At 37.5% G+C, this 20,527-nt stretch overlaps 1 protein-coding gene across 1 annotated transcript in view; it reads right to left on the bottom strand.

Moving 5' to 3' along the window:
• The window catches only part of RNF24 (ring finger protein 24), a 99,676-nt gene that overhangs the window by 18,430 nt on the left and 60,719 nt on the right, over positions 1–20,527 (bottom strand). Inside the window, exon 2 of the mRNA XM_059133848.1 lies at positions 17,385–17,534. Within this exon, the coding sequence (XP_058989831.1) occupies positions 17,385–17,527 (143 nt within the window). The 5' untranslated portion in view covers positions 17,528–17,534. The remainder of the gene's footprint in view (positions 1–17,384; positions 17,535–20,527) is intronic.

The raw sequence follows: 20,527 nt of genomic DNA on the forward strand, positions 1-20,527 counted from the left end.
TCTGTGTTCAAACAAGGATATTAGTCTGTAATTCTATTTTTTTGATGGGATATTTGTCTGGTTTTGGGATCAAGGTAATGCTGGCTTCATAAAATGAGTTTGGAAGTTTTCCTTCCATTTCTGTTTTTGGGAACAGTTTCAGGAGAACAGGAATTAATTCTTCTTTAAATGTTTAATAGAATTCCCCTGGGAAGCCGTCTGGCCCTGGGCTCTTGTTTGTTTGGAGATTTTTGATGACTGCTTCAATCTCCTTACTGGTTATAGGTCTGTTCAGGTTTTCCATTTTTTCCTGGTTCAGTTGTGGTAGTTTATATGTCTCTAGGAATGCATCCATTTCTTCCAGATTGTCAAATTTGCTGGTGTATAGTTGCTCATAATATGTTCTTATAATTGTATTTCTTTGGTGTTGGTTGTGATCTCTCCTCTTTCATTCATGATTTTATTAATTTGGGTCCTTTATCTTTTCTTTTTGGTAAGTCTGGCCAGGGGTTTATCAATCTTGTTAATTCTTTCAAAGAACCAGCTCCTAGTTTTGTTGATTTGTTCTATTGGTTTTTTGGTTTCTATTTCATTGATTTCTGCTCTAATCTTTATGATTTCTCTTCTCCTGCTGGGTTTAGGCTTTCTTCGTTGTTCTTTCTCCAGCTCCTTTAGATGTGAGGTTAGGTCGTATACTTGAGACCTTTCTTGTTTCTTGGGAAAGGCTCGTATCTCAGGGCTGCCTTTGCTGTGTCCCACAGATTTTGAACCATTGTGTTTTCATTATCATTTGCTTCCATTATTTTTTTCAATTCTTCTTTAATTTCCTGGTTGACCCATTCATTCTTTAGAAGGATGTTCTTTAGTCTCCATGCATTTGGGTTCTTTCCAAATTTCCTCTTGTGATTGAGTTCTAGCTTCAGAGCATTGTGGTCTGAAAATATGCAGGGAATGACCCAATCTTTTGATACTGGTTGAGACCTGATTTATGACCCAGGATCTATCCTGGAGAATGTTCCATGTGGACTAGAGAAGAATGTGTATTCTGTTGCTTTGGGATGGGATGTTCTGATTATATCTGTGATGTCCATCTGGTCCAGTGTGTAATGTAAGGCCTTTATTTTCTTGTTGATCTTTTGCTTGGATGATCTGTCCATTTCAGTGAGGGGAGTGTTAAAGCCCGCTACTATTATTGTATTATTGTCGATGTGTTTCTTTGATTTTGTTATTAATTGGTTTATATAGTTGGCTGCTCCCACTTTAGGGGCATAGATACTTAAAATTGTTAGATCTTCTTGTTGGAAAGACCCTTTGAGTATGATATAGTGTCCTTCCTCATCTCTTATTATAGTCTTTGGCTTAAAATCTAATTGATCTGATATAAGGATTGCCACCCCAGCTTTCTTTTGATGTCTGTTAGCATGATAAATTGTTTTCCATCCCCTCATGTTAAATCTGGAGGTCTAGACCTCTTTGGGTCTAAAATGAGTTTCCTGTAGACAGCATATTGACGGTTTTGTTTTTTTTTTAATCCATTCTGATACCCAGTGACTTTTGATTGGGGCATTTAGCCCATTTACCTTCAGGGTAACTATTGAGAGATATGAATTTAGTGCCATTGTATTGCCTGTAAGGTGACTATTACTGTATATTGTCTCTGTTGCTTTCTGGTCTACTACTTTTAGGCTCTCTCTTTGCTTAGAGGAACCCTTTCAATATTTCCTGTAGAGCTGGTTTGGTGTTTACAAATTCTTTTAGTTTTTGTTTGTCCTAGAAGCTTTTTACCTCTCCTTCTATTTTCAATGGTAGCCTAGCTGGATATAGTATTCTTGGCTGCATGTTTTTCCTCATTTAGTGCTCTGAATATATCATGCTAGTTCTTTCTGGCATGTCAGGTCTCTGTGGATAAGTCTGCTGCCAATCTAATATTTTTAGCATTGTATATTACAGACTTCTTGTCCTGAGCTGCTTTCAGCATTTTCTCTTTGTCACTAAGACTTATAAATTTTACTATTAGATGACGGGGTGTGGACCTATTCTTACTGATTTTGAGGGGGTTTTTCTGTGCCTCCTGGATTTTGATGCTTGTTCCCTTTGCCATATTAGGGAAATTCTCTACAATAATTCTTTCTAATATACCTTCTGCTCCCCTCTTTCTTCTTCTGGAATCCCAATTATTCTAATGTTGTTTCGTCTTATGGTATCACTTATCTCTCAAATTCTCCCCTCGTGGTCCAGTAGTTATTTGTCTCTCTTTTGCTCAGCTTCTTATTCTCTGTCATTTGGTCTTCTACATCACTAATTCTCTCTTCTGCCTCATTTATCCTAGCAGTAAGAGCCTCCATTTTTTTATTGTACCTCATTAACAGATTTTTCTTATTTCAACTTGGTTAGATTTTAGTTCTTTTATTTCTCCAGAAAGGGCTTTTATTTCTCCAGACAGCATTTCTCTAATATCTTCCATGCCTTTTTCGAGCCCAGCTAGCACCTTGAGAATAGTCATTCTGAATTCTAGATCTGACATATTACCAAAGTCCATTTTGATTAGGTCCCTAGCCTTCAGTATTGCCTCTTGTTCTTTTTTTTGTGGTGAGTTTTTCCCGCTTTGTCATTTTATCCAGATAAAAATATATGAAGGAGAGAATAAAATACTAAAAGGGTGGCAAAGACCCCAGAAAAATGTGCTTTAATCAAATCAGAAGAGTCCCCAAATAATGGGGGGAAGAAAGGGGGCAAAAAGAAGTTCAGAAAAAAAATGTTAAAAAAAATCTATAAAAAAGAAAATATATATTTAGACTGGTGAATAGAACAGAGTCACCCACTTAATTTTGGGAGTATTTTGGTCTCCTAGAAGAAACTGCATCCCCAAATTTTAAGAATGAAAAACATATATATATATATATATATATATATATATATACACACACATACATATATATACACACACACACACACACACACACATACATACACAACATAAGGGTAAACATGATGAAGGGATGAAATATGACTATAAAGATGAAAAATTAAAAAAAAACTTTTTTCTAAAAAAGGAGTTGGTAAGTTGGTTAGGAGAATAAAGAAAAAGAAAGTGGAGAGAATTTGCTCAGGCTGGAGACTAAACAAAGCCCTGTGCTAGATTTAGGGTATATTTTGATCTATTAGGAGAAGCTGTATATCAAATTTTTTTAGAAGAAAAAACCCTATGTGTATACAAAAAATAAAGTTAGATACAATGAAGGATAAAATATGACAATAATAATGAAGGTTCAAAAAGATTTTTTTTTTAAATGAAAGGTATCGTTAAGATAAACTAATTAAAAAACATTAAGAGAGGGGTGCCTGGGTGGCTCAGTTGTCGGGCGTCTGCCTTCAGCTCGGGACATGGTCCCAGGGTTCTGGGATTGAGCCCCACATTGGGCTCCCTGCTCAGCAGGAGGCCTGCTTCTCCCTCTCCCACTCCCCCCTACTTGTAGTTCCTCTCTCACTGTCTCTTTCTCTCTCTGTGTCAAATAAATAAATAAAATCTTAAAAAAAATTAAGAAAGAGCAAAAGTTAAAAAAATTTTAGCATAAGAAAAAAAAATAAAAAAACTTAATTAACTTTGCAAGACTAAAGAATCATGGGGAAAAAGCAATGAATTCCATGCTTTGCTTTCTCCTCCTCTGGAATTCCACTGTTCTCCTTAGTAAGCGAACTTGGTCTTGGCTGGATTTCTTGCTGATCTTCTGGGGGAGAGTCTTGTTGTAGTAATTCTCAAGTGTTTTTGCCCGAGGCAGAATTGCACAGCCCTTACCAGGGCCTGGGCTAAGTAATCCGCTTGGGTTCACTTTCAGGAGCTTGTTTTCCCTGAACGCCTTCCATAGAGTTCTAGAGGTCAGGAATAAAATGGTAGTTTCCTAATCTCAGGCTCAGAGGAGCTGAGAGCTAGGGGCCCCACTCCTCAGTGTGCCCTTGGAGAAAAGTGATCACGCCCGTCTCCCTGGCCTCTGGCTGTGCTCCGATCTCACCCAGCCTGTGACCAAGCGTCTCTGTCTTTGGCACACAGCCCTGCCTGGAGTCTCCAAACCCAGAAGATCCCTGCACTCCTCCAGGGAGGTCTCCCTGGATCTTATGGGGTGCCTGCTCAAAGAGCAGTGGCCTAACTGTGCCACGGATCACAGCTTAAGGTAACCCCTAGTTGAGAGCTCACTCCTCAACTCCGTCTCTGTAGCTGGCTTCCCCGCTCTAATACTTGTGAACTGTGACACTCAGACACCCCCAATCCTTCTGTGACCCCGCGGGACCTGAGACCATGCTGTCCCCACGTGGGCTTCACCCTGGCTTAGCCTCTGGAGCAATGTCCCTCAGTAGAGCAGACTTTTAAAAGTTCTGATTTTGTGCTCCGTTGCTCCGCCACTTGCTGGGAGCCTGCCCCTCCCCCTGCAGTCTATCTTCCCATTGCTTTGGAGTCACTTCTCCGCAGGTCCTACCTTTCAGAAAGTGGGTGATTTTCTGTTTTCTAGAATTGCTGCTCTTCTTCTCTTCGATCTCCTGTTGGATTTGTATGTGTTCGGAATGGTTTGATAAACTATCTAGTTGATCTCCTGCTACCTGATGTCATCTCAGCCTGCTACTCCTCTGCTATCTTGACTCCTCCCCATCCCAATCCCATCTTGTTTCATTTTTTCCTTCCCTATCCCCCAAAGTTCCCACATTGCCTCTCAAATTCCTCATATCAGGGAGATCATATGATAATTGTCTTTCTCTGACTGACTTATTTCGCTCAGCATAATAGTTCCATCCATGTTGTTGCAAATGGCAAGATTTCATTTCTTTTGATGGCTGCATAGTATTCCATTGTATATATATACCACATCTTCTTTATCCATTCATCTGTTGATGGACATCTAGGTTCTTTCCATAGTTTGGCTGTTGTGGACATTGCTGCGATAAACATTCGGGTGCACGTGCCCCTTTGGAGCACTACATTTGTATCTTTATGGTAAATACCCAGTAGTGCAATTGCTGGGTCATAGGGTAGTTCTATTTTCAACTTTCTGAGGAACCTCCAAGCTGTTTTCCAGAGTGGCTGCACCAGCTTGCATTCCCCACCACTGCTGATGAATACTGAGGTTACTTCCAGTTTGGGGCTATTGTAAATAAAGCTACTACATAAATTCTACATCTCTTAGTGGACATATAGACTCAATTCTGTTAAGTATACACTGAGGAGTAGATCTGCTAGTCAAAATGCTTGTACCAATTGCTATTCCTAGATATAATGCACTAGAGCGCTTGCTCTTTCACATCTTTGCCACTACTTAGTAGGATCAGTTAAAAAAATTTTAGCCAATCTGGTAGGTATTCAGTGGTATCTCATTTCAGCTTTAATTTGCATTTCCCAATTGATGTTCAGAACCTTTTATAAAAAGCTTATTGTTAAGCTTATTGGATAACTTCCTTTATAAAATGCCTGTTTGAGTCTTTAAAAAACGAGCTACCTTTTCCTTATTGATTTGTAGGAGTTATTTATATATTTCAGATGCAAGTCCTCTTTTGGGTCTACGTACTGCAATTATCTCCTACTCTATGGCCTGTGTTTTCATTCTTTTGATGGTATCTTTCGATGAACAGAAGCTTTTAATTTAAGTCCAAGTATAAACTCGTCCCAATAATGTCAGTCCTTTTTGCATCCAGATAAAGAATCCTTGCCTACCCCCAGATCAGGAAGATATTCTCTTGTGTGTATGTGCAAACAATTTGTTATTTTACCTGTCACATTTAGGTATCCATCCAAAATTACTTATGATCCATCTGAAATTAGTCTTTATATATGATGTGATGTAAGGGTTAAGATTCTTTTTATCCACATGCAGATTTTCAGTTGATTCATTTGATTCATTCATATACATATTTTTAAAAGATTTTATTTATTTATTTGACAGAGAGAGATCACAAGTAGGCAGAGAGGCAGGCAGAGAGAAAGGGAAGCAGGCTCCCTGCTGAGCAGAGAGCCTGATGCAGGACTCGATCCCAGGACCCTGAGATCATGACCTGAGCCGAAGGCAGCGGCTTAACCCACTGAGCCACCCAGGCACCCGATTCATTCATATATTGATTCATTTATTTATTATATGTGGGGTTATTATTTAAAAGACCCTATTTTTCCTACTGCATAGCAGTGGCATATCTGTCATAAGTCAGATCCAGTATGTAGGTCTGTTTCTAGAGTTCTATCTATTCCATTAGTCTGTTTGCCTATTCCTGCATACTGGGTTGAAAGTGTCAAAAATTCATGTCTGCTAGAACCTCAGAACACAATTCTATTTGCAAATAGAGTCTTTGTCGATTATTTAGTTAAAATGAGGCCACATTAAATCCAATACGACTGGTGTAGAAGAAGAGGAGAGGACATACAGAGACACAGGTAAGAAGGCCAGGTAAAGAGAGAAACAGACTGAAATCAGGCAGGTACAAGCCAAAGAACATCAGAGATTTCTGGTAACTACCAGAAACTAGGTAAGAGGCCAGGAAGGATTCTCCCCTAGAGCCTTCAGAGGGAGCATGGACCTGATGACATCTTGATTTCAAACTTCTAACCTCCAGAACTGTGAGACTAGAGTTCTGTTATTTTTAAGCCACTTGGGTTTGTGGTACATTGTTATAGCAATCCTGGGAAATGATGCACCTAGTGTCATTACATTAGTTTTTGTTTTGTTTTGTTTTTGAAGATTTTATTTATTTGTCAGAGGGAGCGAGCACAGGAGGGGGAGTGGCTGGCAGAGAGGGAGAAGCAGACTCCTCGCTGAGAAAGAAGCTGGACGTGTGACTCGATCCCAGGACTCTGGGATCACCACATGAGCCAAAGGCAGACATGTTGTCACTGAGCCACCCAGGTATCCCCACATTAGCTTTTTTTGTTCCTTTTAGCTTCTATTCTGAAATAATTTCGGACTTATAGAAAAGCTTCAAAAAATAGAGTTCACATAGACTTTCCTCCCAGATTTTCCAATGTTCACAACTTACACAATCATTGTACAATAATCAAAACTAGGAAATTAACACTGATATTACTATTATTTTATTACTATTATATTATTTATTACTTATTTATTATTACTATAATATTATCATAAAATTAAACAAACCGTTTCAATTTCAAACTTTTTTTTAAAAAAGATTTTATTTATTTATTTGACAGACGGAGATCACAAGTAGGCAGAGAAGCAGGCAGAGAGAGAGAGAGAGGAGGAAGCAGGCTCACTGCTGAGCAGAGAGCCCGATGTGGGGCTAGATCCCAGGACCCTGGGATCATGACCTGAGCCGAAGGCAGAGGCTTTAACCCACTGAGCCACCCAGGCGCCCCGTTTTTCAAACTTTTTTTTTCATTAACCTCCTTTTCCTGTTCTTTTATCCAATCTAAGATCCTACCTTGCATCTATTTAGGTCTCCTTAGTCTCCTCCAATCCCTGAAAATTCTTTAGTTTTCCCTTGACTTGCAAGCTTTTGACACATTAGCCATGATCATTTAGTTATGGCAGTGTCTACTGGGTCTCTCCACTGTAAAAGTTACTATTTCCCTTGGGGAGCCTGGGTGGCTCAGTGGGTTAAGCCTCTGCTTTTGGCTCAGGCCATGATCTCAGGGTCCTAGGATCAAGCCCCACATCCAGGCTCTCTGCTCAGCAGGGAGCCTGCTTCCTGCCACCCCTGCCCCCCGCCCCAGCCCCCGCCCCCGCTGCCACCTCTGTGCCTACTTGTGATCTGTCAAATAAATAAATAAAATCTTAAAAAGAAAAAAGTTACTATTTCCCTCTTTGTGACTGATCAATCATTATCTTGCAGGAGAGATGTTGAAACTATGCAAATACCCTATTTTTTCCCCTCAAACTTTTGCCCACTGATTTTAGCACCCATCTTGCAACAATTACTATAGTGGCTGCATGGTGATAGTTTTATAGTTTTCTAATTCCTAGTATATTAACTGGAATTCTTCTGTATGGAAAAGATGTCCCATCTTCCTTATTTATTTATATCTGTAGTAACTTGTGGATATTTGTTTTAGTCTATGGGTTATAATTCAGTAAGATCATTATTTATTTTGTTGCTCAAACTGATTTGGGTTTGGCCTTTAGGAGCTCCACCAGGCTGACTCGTGTCCTTTCAGCTTGCCCTTACCCTTTTCCATGCATGTCCTTGCTTACTTGTACGAAAAGGTGTTCCAAACTCATCTTGTATTTCCCATGCCCCAGTTGTAGAAGTGGTTAACACTTCTTCGAAAGAGTCTTGGTTCCTTTTATTAAAGAATAGTATTTAGAAACCAAATTCTGAGTGCTAGATGAATAGCACTTTGTTTTAAATACTGGGGCTTTGAAACAAGTTTCGGGTCTGATAGTGTTAAGTCCTCAAGCTCTGCTTTTGACTACTGTCTTGGCTATTCTTGATCCTCTGTACTTCCATATAAATTTTATGAGGTAGTCAATTTCCAAAAAAAATCTGCTGGGATTTTAACTGAGGTTGTACATAGAATTTATAGATCAACTGTGGGAATAACTGACATCTTGCAAGTCTAAGTTTCCAAACTATGAACACAATATATTCCTCTGTTTGTTACATCTTCTTTCTTTTTACACGTTTCTAGGTAGGGCACTTGTAATTTTCTATATTTTTGATTATAACATTCTAGTACTTGTGAAGTGGATCTCATAGTGGTTTTAATTTTCACTTCCTTTATGATCAATGATCATAAAGGTGAGATCCAGATGTTCTATTTGAACATCTTTTCATGTATTTCTTGGCCATTCATATATCCTTTTTGGGAAAATGGCTATTTATTTAAGTCTTTTGTCTATTTTAAAATTCAGTTGTCTTTCATCATTGAGTTGTTAGAAATTTTAAAAAATATACTCTGGTTATTAAATCCTTATCAGATATATGAATTGGAGGGATGCCTGGGTGGCTTAGTTGGTTAAGTGTCTGCCTTCAGCTCAAGTCATGATCCCAGGGTCCTGCATCAGGATCCCTGCTCAGTGGGATGCCTGCTTCTCCCTTTCCTGCTCTCCCTGTTTGTGATCTCTGTCAAATAAATAAATAAAATCTTGAAAAAATGATATATGAACGGGAAATATTTCTCTTCCATTCTATAGATTATCTTTTTACCTTTTTTTAAAAAAAATAAAAGATTTATTTATTAGAGAGAGAGAGAGAAAGAATATATGCAAGTGAGGGCAAAGGGAGAAGAGAATCTCCAGCAGACTCCATGCACAGAGTCTGAAATGGGGCTCAATCTCATGACCCCGAGATCATGACCTGAGCTGAAATTAAGAGTCAGATGCTTAACTGACTGAACCACACAGGCTCCTCCTTTATTTTTACTTTCTTAATAATGTTCTCTGATGCACAAATGTTTTTAATATTTGTGAGTCTTATCTATTCTTTCTTTTGTTGCTTGTGCTTTTGATGTCAAATCTAAGAAATCATTTCCTTTTCAACACTGTTTTGGCTATTCAGGGCCCCCTGCATTTCCAGATCAGCTGAGGGTCAGTTTTTCCATATAAAAGGCTACTGGAATTTTGTTAGGGAGTGCAATGAATCTGTAGGTTGCTTTGAGAAGTACTGCCAACTTAATAATATTAAGTCTTCTAATCCATAAACATACAGAATGCCTTTCCATTTATTTAAGTCTTCTTTAATTTCTTTCAGCAGTTTCTGTAGTTTTCAATGTACAAGTCTTCTACCTCCTTGGTTAATTTTATTCCTAGGAAGTTTATTCTTTTGGATGCTATTGTAAATGGATTGTTTATTTTCTTTTCAGATCATTCCTTGCTGATGTATAGAAACACAACCAATTTTTGTGTATTGATTTTGTACCCTGAAACTTTGCTTAATATGTTAGGTCTAGAGTTTTGTGTGTGTGTGTGTGTGTGTGTGTGTGTGTGTGTGTATTCTGTGGGATTGCCAATACTATACAGAATCATGTCATCTGCAATAAGATAGTTTTGCTTCTTTCCAATTGGATGCCTTCTATTTCCCTTTCTTGCTTAACTACTCTGGCCAGAACTGCTAATATAATGCTAAACAGCCTTGGTGAAAACAGGTACCTTTGTGTTGTTCCTGATCTTAGGGGGAAAGCTTTCAGTCTTTCACCACTGGGTGTGATGTTAATTGTGGGTTTTCTTTTTTTTTTTTTTTTCTTTTTTTTCTTTTTTTTTTTTTTTTTTAAGATTTTATTTATTTATTTGTCAGAGAGAGAGAGAGTGAAAGCGAGCACAGGCAGACAGAGTGGAAGGCAGAGTGGAAGGCAGAGGCAGAGGGAGAAGCAGGCTCCCTGCGGAGCAAGGAGCCCGATGTGGGACTCGATCCCAGGACGCTGGGATCATGACCTGAGCCGAAGGCAGCTGCTTAACCAACTGAGCCACCCAGGCGTCCCAATTGTGGGTTTTCTTAAATGCCATTTCTTGTGTCAGTTTTGATGCACTACATTTTTTTCTAGGAAAATATCCAATTCAACTAAAATTTCAAATTTATTGGCATAAAGTTGTTCATAATATACATTTTGATCTTATAATATTTGTAGGATTTATAGTACTGTCCTCTTTTTCAATTTTTTAAAAAAGATTTTATTTTTAAGTAATCTCTGCACTCAATAAGGGGACCGAACTAAGTACTCTGAGATCCAGAGTCACACGCTCTACTGACTGAGCTAGCCAGGGGCCCCACATTTCTGATATTAGTAATTTATGTTTTTTCTCCTCTTTTTCCTGATCAATTCTTTCTGGAGATTCATTAATTTTGTTAATCTTTCCAAAGAATCAGCTTTTGGCTTCAGTGATTTTATTATACATTTGTTTTCTATTTCATTGATTTCGGTGCCTGGGTTTTTAATTTTCTTCTTCTACTTTCTTTTGGATTTAATTGGCTTTTTTTTTTTTAGGCTTTATTAAAGGAAAACATATAACTGGTTTTCAGCCTGTCTGTAAAATATATTTTTAAAACTATAAATTTCTCTTTCTTAGGTCTAATTTATTACTCACGTAGTTCAAATCATCTATATCCTTACTGCTTCTTTTTGTCTGCTTATTTTACAAGAAAAGTGTTCAGTACATTTTCATGTAAAGAATAAAATGAATTCCATTAGAGTTCATTAAAATGAGGCTAGATCTGCATATTTGTTTGACTCTTTTAGTTGGATCTACATATTTTTCCAAAGCATCATTATATCCAACCACAGCATAAACCAATTTGTGCTCACCTTTTTCTTTAATCCAAGCTTCATAATTCATCGCTTCTAGGAACTCCTCCTTAAATTAACTTCACCTTTCTGATCATTCCTTTACTCTAAGTTCCATTAATTACCTAATATTTTACATTAAACTGTTTTATTTTCCATTTGCTACACATTTAACAGTTACCTTTTTGCTATTCCTTCCAGGAAACATACTAGTAATATAGATTGTGACTTGGTGAAGAGAGGTGAGAATGGGGAATAATACTTTTATTTCCTTTTTCTTATATAGTTTGTTATCCACTATTTAAAAGAAAAGCAAAATAGGTACTGTCTTCATTAAAAAATTCCAGGTTCAAATGCAAATCTGTCTTTTAAGAGTGATTATGAAATTCTAAAATTGTTATTTTGAAATGAAGCCTAATAAACACAACTGATTATTGTTTAAGGTTAAGAGCACATGTTCTGGGGTCAGATACAAATGGGTTTGAGTCTCAGCTCTAACCAATTTTTATCTGTGTGACTGTAAGATAATTATTTAACTTCTGTAAAATAAAGATAATAAAATTACCTAGTTCAACTGCAGTGCACAGCACAGGGGCTGAAAGACATAAGTGCTGAATAAATACTGATTCCTAAAGAAGTATCTAAGAGGGTGTGATTAACAATGCTGAATAGTAGGGCACCTGGGTGATTCAGCTGGTTAAGCAACTGCCTTTGGCCCAAGTCATGATCCCGGAGTCCCGGGATAGAGCCCCGCATCAGGCTCCCAGCTCTACCGGGAGTCTGCTTCTCCCTCTGACCTTTTCCTCTTTCATGCTCTCTCTCACTGTTTCTCTCTCAAATAAATCAATAAAATCTAAAAAAAAAAAGCAAAAAAAAAAAAAAAAAAGCTGCATAGTGCTGGAGAAAATTATAAAACTGTATAGCTGATGGCCACAATAAATCTGTGGTCTCCATTCTCAGTTTAGACTCTCCACTTGTTTTCTAATTCTACCTATTCATTCTCGGTATACTAAGCTTACATACAGTGGTAATTCAAATTCTTGCCACTCTCTTCAAGCTTTATCCTACCATTCCCTTCCACATCATTTTTAACTACTTTAAAGTGAAAGAAAGAGATTATCAGATATGAAAGCTCTCTGGTTTCACATACTTACAAGTCCCGGACTAAACATGGCTTGACTTTGTGCTTTTCAACTTTAAGATGGTGCTAAAGTCCTACAAGAGAGTATCTTGTATCTTGTAAAGTCCTACAAGAGAGTATCAGACAGCATATTGCTAGCCTGGAAAGAGATCAAAATCCAAACCTTACTTTGGATTTTGATCTTTTTTCAGGCTAGCAATATGCTGTCTGATACTCTTTTGTGATGCTGGGCAATGGTAGTAGCTGCAGCTCCCAAGTCAGCCACACAATCATGAGGGTAAACAAGCTGTACACTTACAACGATTCTGTACCAATACAACCCTTTCAGTTTTTCCCTTTCAGTACAGTAGTCAATAAATTACACTAGATATTCAACACTTTATTATAAAATAGGCTTTGTGTTAGATGATTTTGCCTAACTGTAATCTAACCTAAGTGTTTTGAGCCCATAAAGGTAGGCTAGGCTAAGCTATGATGTGCAGCAGGTTAGGTGTATTAAATGCATTTCTGACTTAAGATATTCTCAATTTACCATGGGTTTGTTGAGACAAAATCCCATTACAAGTTGAGGAAGCTCTATACATGTGTATCATTTTCCACAGTTACTTTCATCTCTGTCTTAAGAAGGATCTCCTGCTTAGAACAAATGCCACTTGAACTTTTATGTGAGTCTCTTCTTACCTCCATGGTTCCTTCTTTCTTAAAAATCCTCCACATCTAGCTCATTCTCCTTAATATTATTTATATTATATATATATTTACAAATATGCTCAAATCTCTTAAACAAACACCAAAATAGTCCCTTGATTCTACAGCAAACCACACGCCTCCCCCATCCCACCCCAACCTAATGTTTTCTCAGCCAAGATTCTTCAGAGAGGAGATCATATTTCTTGTATCCATTTTCACCTGCTGGTTAGGCTTTGCCCAATTACAGCTCACCTTTCATCACCCCTGTATCCACGCTACTAAAACTTTCCTAACTAAAATTATAGATGCAAACCTAATTATCAAATGTAATGAGAACATTTCAGTTCTTCTTTTACTGGACATCCACGAAAGCAGCTGACACAACTGACTCAATCCATGGAAACCCTACTTATGGGGTACTGGTCTCATGATTTTCTGCCTATCTTCTGTTATCCCCTCCAAGTGTCTTCTATGGGCTCCTCTTAAATATCAAAATTTTCCTAGGATTTGGTCCTGTACCTATTTTATTTCACTATACACATTCTCTCTAGGGGACACTCCTGGCCTTAGCCTCTACCTATTATTACATGACCTCCTATTTTAAGACCAGACGTATATATATAAGCTTTAGACCTATATATCCAATTGTGTACTAAACAGTTTGACTATTACACTGGAAACACAGTCCTCCCATGTCTAAAACGGAATCTATTATACTTCCACCCCAAACTTGCCTATCCATTTTCTGTCTCTAGACTGCTATCTACCTGGCTGCCAACCAGAAGTCCAGGAAAAATTCTGAGCTGCCCATCATTAATGTCTGGTCACCAAATTCTGTTCATTTTCTCCTGACAAATATTACTTACAACCATCCATAACAACCTCTCTGGCTCTACTATCATTATCATTGCTAGCAAGGTAAGATGTCCTCTTTTTGTGTTCCAGTAGTGATCTATTCATTATCTTGGCTCAATACCTTATGATTTCTATTAGATAACTCACAATCTCCCCTGTAATTTCAGTTTTTGACTTTATCAAAATTATATATGCCCAAGTTTCAAAGTCATATATAGTTCTACAAGGTTAGTAATAAAAAGAAAATCAGCCCTCTGCCCTCTCCCTTTTAGCTTACTATTTTGATGTTTCTTTCCATGTCTTTAAATACCTTCCTTATGTTGCTGCTTCTTGATTTTTTACTTTTATGCATATCTAATGACTTCCTACTAGGGGCACCATTCTTTCATTTACCCAACAAACATTTATTAAATGCCAGTATTCTGCCAGGCACTGCTATGAGTGTTTGGGATACAGTAAGCAAAACAAATATCTATCTGGGCAGAGATAAATAACAGAATATTATATTATAACAGAATATTATATTATTCATTATAAAGCAGTATCATTGCTAGCAAGGTAAGATGTCCTCTTTTTGTGTTCCAGTAGTGATCTATTCCTAACGCTATCATGGGCAGAATATTCTATACTACAGTACTGTATAAGACTGTGATTGTACTCTTATGTTCCTCCTAAGGTTCTGATGAGTCTGGTGTGACTAGAGGGATCTCTCTGCGTGAGAACAGAAGAGCCTCCTGGAAAGGTGTTAGAGACCTTAAGTTATGTTCAAAAATGGGCTTGGATCATTTTAAAAGAGCCGAATCCATGAATTTCCAGATTAACTGCAAGACTTGTTAAATCCAAATTTAACATACGAAAGGTTAAAAGTAACAAACTGGGATCATCAGGAAAAGGTCCTTAGATCATGATTTAATTTCCAAAATGGTACCACTGACTTGGAAATGAAATTTAGAAATGTTTAAACTTGACTGGCTTCTTTGATTAGACAAGGTAATTTTATTTTAGTGTCGCAGATCCCCACTTGCTTTGTTAGCTGAATAATAAGCATACAGAAAGGATAAAAAGAAGTGTAATAATAATGTAAAAACAACGCTATCATTTTTTCCCTTTCTCTTTACCTATTTGCCTGGTTATTAGAAGGAATACAATGAGGTATGGGGCGCCTGGGTGGCTCATTGGATTAAAGCCTCTGCCTTTGGCTCAGGTCATGATCTCGGGGTCCCGGGATTGAGCCCCGCATCCGGCTCTCTGCTCAGCGGGGCGCCTTCTTTCCACTTCCTCTCTGCCTGCCTCTCTGCCTACTTGTGATCTCTGTCTGTCAAATAAATAAAATCTTTAAAAAAAAAAAAAAAAGGAATACAATGAGGTAAAATGGTGTTTCACAACTGATTTCTCAAAAGATTTACACAGAATCACAATTGGTATATTAGTGTTTTTCTTAAAACAGGAAGGCTAAAGGCTTAATTAATTCTTTGACATAGTAATAAAAATTATACTATGAGCTTGTTTACAATACTTTAGAATATTTTATATATATAAAACCCCTTCTTTAATAAGCCTTTAAAGATATTTTGTTATGTTTTATTATTTTTATCTTCTTTTAAAATATAATTTGGTTTCAAATATTAAGTTAACAAATTTCTTAGTTAAAAACCACTATCTGTAGGGGAATTACCAAAAAATTTAGTAGGTCTGAGAAAAGGAACAACAACAAAAAAATCAGCAGTCTTCTGCCATCTTCCCCAGAGATAATTATTTTAAAGTTACAAAGACCTATTTTTGCTATGGGTAATTCCTTAATTAAAAAAAATAAGCTGAATATTTATATAAAATTTATCAAACTATTATTATTTTTAAAGATTTTATTTATTTGAGAGCGAGCGAGAGAGCGTACATGAGAGCATATGAATGGGATGAGGGGCAGAGGGAGAAGCAGACTCCCGATGAGCAGGGAGCCTGATGTGGGACTTGATCCCACTACCCTGGGATCATGACCTGAGTGGAAGGCAGATGCCTAAGGGACTGAGCCACTCAGAGGCCCCTATCAAACTATTATTAAAGAAATGTTAGAAAGAAGGCATTTATGGAAATAGATTTTTTAAAAACTCTTTTCCTAATGCTATAATTACATGAGCTAAAGTGTTCATTACTCTGATAAAGACCTAAAAATCATAACTAACCAGCATATCTATGAGATAAGAGGTGACTATATTTTGTGAGAGCTTCAGAAAAGATTCACTTTTTATGAAGAATATAAATTCACTTGTCAGAATACTGGAAATACACACTAGAAGTGTTTGAATTTTACCATCAGTGAGTGACCACTGGTGGAAACAATTAATTATTGCTGAAAGATATCTGTTGATGGTATTTACCTTGACCATAATCACATATTATGCAAATACTAAAAATTGTTAGAAGTATAGTTGTTTAGTAAAACCCAGTTTTTCTACTCTTTCTTATAACACTCTTTGAACAATATAGTTTACGAATTTTTGTAGTCTGAGTTTTGGGTTTGAAAATTAGATCCTATCTAAAAACTTATAAGAAGAAGATACTTCATTAAATAATTATAAGTAAGTGAACTGTGAATCTTTACTGGCCAAATCCATTACTCCTTTTCAAGTGAGGTGTCACTTATCTGTATATGTGCTGTAGAGCTTGTGGAGTATTTAGTGGCTTTTTTTTAAAGTTTTTATTTATTTGTGAGAAAGAGGGAGAGGCATGAGCAGTAGGGGGAGGGGCAGGAGAGGGAGAGGTAGACTCCCTGCTGAGCAGGGAGCCCAACGCAGGACCCATGGGATCCCAGGACCCTGGGATCATGACCCAAATCAAAGGCAGACCCAACCAACTGAGACACCCAGGTGCCCTGAATATTTAGTGTTTTATGTAGATAATCAATCACCTGAACACCTGACCAAAGGAGCTTGAAATCTTAAGAGATCACAAGAACCTGTTTAAAGGCTCAGATCTTGTCTTGGACAATGTTTTCTGATCCCTAATAACTTTAGCTGACAATGATGTAATACCCTTCTTGAAAAAATACCCTGAAATCTGTGAATGTAGATTAAATCTTGGGAACAGAAAATGACGTAAGTGTACCTAGACCAGGTACTAATACGTTAGAAAAATAAATGACAATTTTCTTCTCTAGAGTAAAACATTTCATCAGCAGGAAGGATTGAAGACTTTATAAAGGTGTTTACTGATAAGTAACTAACACGCAGAAGGTTAAAATATTAAGCAACCTTAATTTTAGAAACTTTGCTAATTATTGGGGTGCTTGGCTGGCTCAGTTAGAGGAGTGTGCAGCTCTTGATCTTGGGTTCGTGAGTTTGAGCCCCACACTGGGTGTAGAGATTGCTTAAATAAGCAAACTTAAAAAAAAAAAAAAGAAAGAAAATTTGCTCATTATCACACTTACATAATTTTTTAACATAAGGGCAAAGAACTGATTTACAATTGATTGTTTAACATAGTCTGAAGTAACAAAGAATGAAAATTGATTACCTAATCAAGTAGCAACAGAAGAGTAAACTGAGGATGAAGACAAATATAGCAGTGCCAAAAACCACAATATATATGTTGAGAGGCAGATTCTGGAATCCAATATTAGGCATCCTGAAGTTGTAATGTGGGAAATCCGAGCTCATGGATGAACTGTAGGGGTAGAAAAGAATGGAAAAAAATTAGGGTATAAGACTAAGAATCAAGATAGCATTATCTTTGTATGTATACAAGGCAATGATATTAAGACTTGACACCATCTGAAACAAATATGATAGTTAATATTCTTGCCATTCATCTAATTTGCATGCCAAAAATATTTTCTGAGTACTTATTATGTACCTGGCACTATTCTATAAGCTTGAGATCCTACCTAAAAAACTTTTACAGGTTATATTCATTCATTAAAAGGTATTTTCACTGGGACACCTGAGTGGTTCAGTCCGTTAAGTGTTTGCCTTTGGCTCTGGTCATGGGATTGAGTCTGGCACTGCTGAGCAAGGAGCCTGCTTCTACCTCTGCCTGCCACTCCCCCTTCTTGTGCTCTCTGACAAATAAATAAACAACTTCTCAAAGAAAAAAAAAAAGTATTTTGCTGAAGTAATGCCAGGAATTAATAAACATATGAAAAAGTTCAAACTCAAACTGCTCAGGCTCTCAGCTCAGCTGGAAGTCTGCTTCTCCATCTTACTCTTCCTCTGTGCTCTCTCTCACATAAATAAATAAACTCTTAAAAAAAGTAGCAGCATTAATAATAGTAAAATATTGGAAATAACAAATCTCATAAGGAGGCAGTGATTAAATATGTTTAATCATGTTACAGTATTATGAGATCATGAAAATCTGTTTTAGTAAATTTTAATGTCAAGGGCAATATAAAGATATATGGGAGAGGAGCCCAGGTGGCTCAATGGGTTAAATGCCTGGCTTTTGATTGTGGCTCAGGTTGTAATACCAGTGTCATGGGATTGAGCCCTGTATTGGGCTCTACGGGAGTGGGGGGATGGTGAGGGGGGAATCTGCTGGAGATTCTCTCCCCCACCCCTCCCTGCTCACATATGCACTCTCTCCCAAATAAATCTTTAAAAAAAAAAAAAAGATTTATTTATTAATTTGTCAGAGAGAGAGAGAGAAAACAAGCAGGGGGAAGCAGGCTCCCTGCTGAGCAAGGAGCCTGATGTGGAACTTGATCCCAGGGTCCTGGGATCATGACCTGAGCTAAACGCAGATGCTTAACCAACTGAGCCACCCAGGTATCCCTAAATAAACACATATTTTTCTTTTAAGATTTTATTTATTTATTTATTTATTTGACAGACAGATCACAAGTAGGCAGAGAGGCAGGGAAGCAGGCTCCCTGCTGAGCAGAGAGCCCAACTCAGGACTCGATCCCAGGACCCTGGGATCATGACCTGAGCTAAAGGCAGAGGCTTTAACCTACTGAGCCACCAGGTGCCCCAAATAAACACAGCTTGGAAAAAAAAAATACATGGGAAAAATTTAAGCAGGTTATAGATTATATATAAAATATCCCAATTCACCTCTGCCTTCGGCTCAGGTCATGATCTCAGGGTCCTAGGATCGAGCCCCACATCCGTGCTCTCTGCCGCAGGGAGCCTGCTTCCCCCCCTCTCTCTGCCTGCCTCTCTGCCTACTTGTAATCTGTCAAATAAATAAATAAAATAAAATAAACAAAACAAAACAAAAATCCCAATTTTGGAAAAGGTTGAAAGAAATGTGTACATACTGGTGTATATGTGTGTATAGCAGAAAAAAGCCTGAGAGCCAACATGTCAACATGTTAACAGTGGCTTGTGGTTTACTAGTCATTTTGATTTTCTTCTTTTTTTAACTTCCTTTATTAGGTTAGGCCCTGTTCTAAGCATTTTACTGGCTTTATTTTATCTTCACATAATACCTCTATAGATATATACCTACAGATAAGTAGTATCTCCCATTTTATAGATAAGGACACCAAAGCTTAGAGAGTTTTGATCACATAGTCATGAGTGACCAAGTATGTATGGCAGCCAAGCCTTCTCCAACTCCAAAGCCAGTGAACCCATAGCCTATATGCTCTATGGTCTCTCTTGTATTGATTTTATAATCAGAAAACAGCAAATATTGTCCACACATTTAAAAAGGGGCTATTTCTGTCAATTTGGTAATACTTAATGGATCACCACACAGTTCAAATTCCATGAGTGGAGGCTGACCTCTCCATTGGATGATGAGTTTTAGTGATAAAGTGGCTCATCACACCTTTTCACTAGAACTTTTCTCCTCATTGTGATTCATTACAAAAGAAAGAGCAACTGCCAGGCCTGATTATCAAGATTACGTACTGATAACTGAATTATAACAGTGACTACTGCCAAAATCAAAACAAAACAAAGACCTACCAAACACTGCTATCTTTTATATAATGTAAATTTAAAAAGTGTTTACAGATTTTTTATATCTTTTTTGGTTCCTAGAAGAATATACTTATAGATACTACTGAGATACTAACTGGCTATATGCAATATCTAATGAGTTATTACTTTAAAAAAATTTATTTTGAGAGAGTGCATATGCACACAGGCGTGGGGAGGGGCAGAAGGAGAGGGAGCAGACTCCCCACTGAGCATGGAGCTCAAGGCAAGGCTTGGTCCCATGACCCTGAGACCATGACCTGAGCTGAAGTCAAGAGTCGGCACTCAACAGACTAAGCCACCCAGGTGCCCCACAACTTATTACTTTTATTTATTACTTACTAATTTCCAGCTTCTAATAACTTATACCAGGAAGTCAACAGCTGCAAAGGACAACTTCATCCCAAGGAAACTCTTCTCTGAGAACGTCCATGCAAAAATAATGGGTAATATTTAATTTTGAACTTTTAGCAATTTTTTGCAAGTTGCTTTTTTACTCAGATACATAATTTTCCTTTTCCTACACTCAGATCATCTTGGAAGGGAAGGAAAGAGTTAAGGAGTATTTTATTGAATATATCTAGCACATACATTAGAGTGTTGTAAGAAAATTATAGCTGCACTAAACTTAACTCTTAATCTCCACATCATTGAGAGGCCTCACTTGATGACCCTTGTTATAGTCAAGACTTGGATGGCAGTCCTTCAGTCCCTTAGAAATATCCCTCACCA

This window comes from Mustela lutreola, chromosome 9 (genome assembly GCF_030435805.1).
Source record: "Mustela lutreola isolate mMusLut2 chromosome 9, mMusLut2.pri, whole genome shotgun sequence".
In the NCBI taxonomy this organism is placed as follows: Eukaryota; Metazoa; Chordata; class Mammalia; order Carnivora; family Mustelidae; genus Mustela; species Mustela lutreola.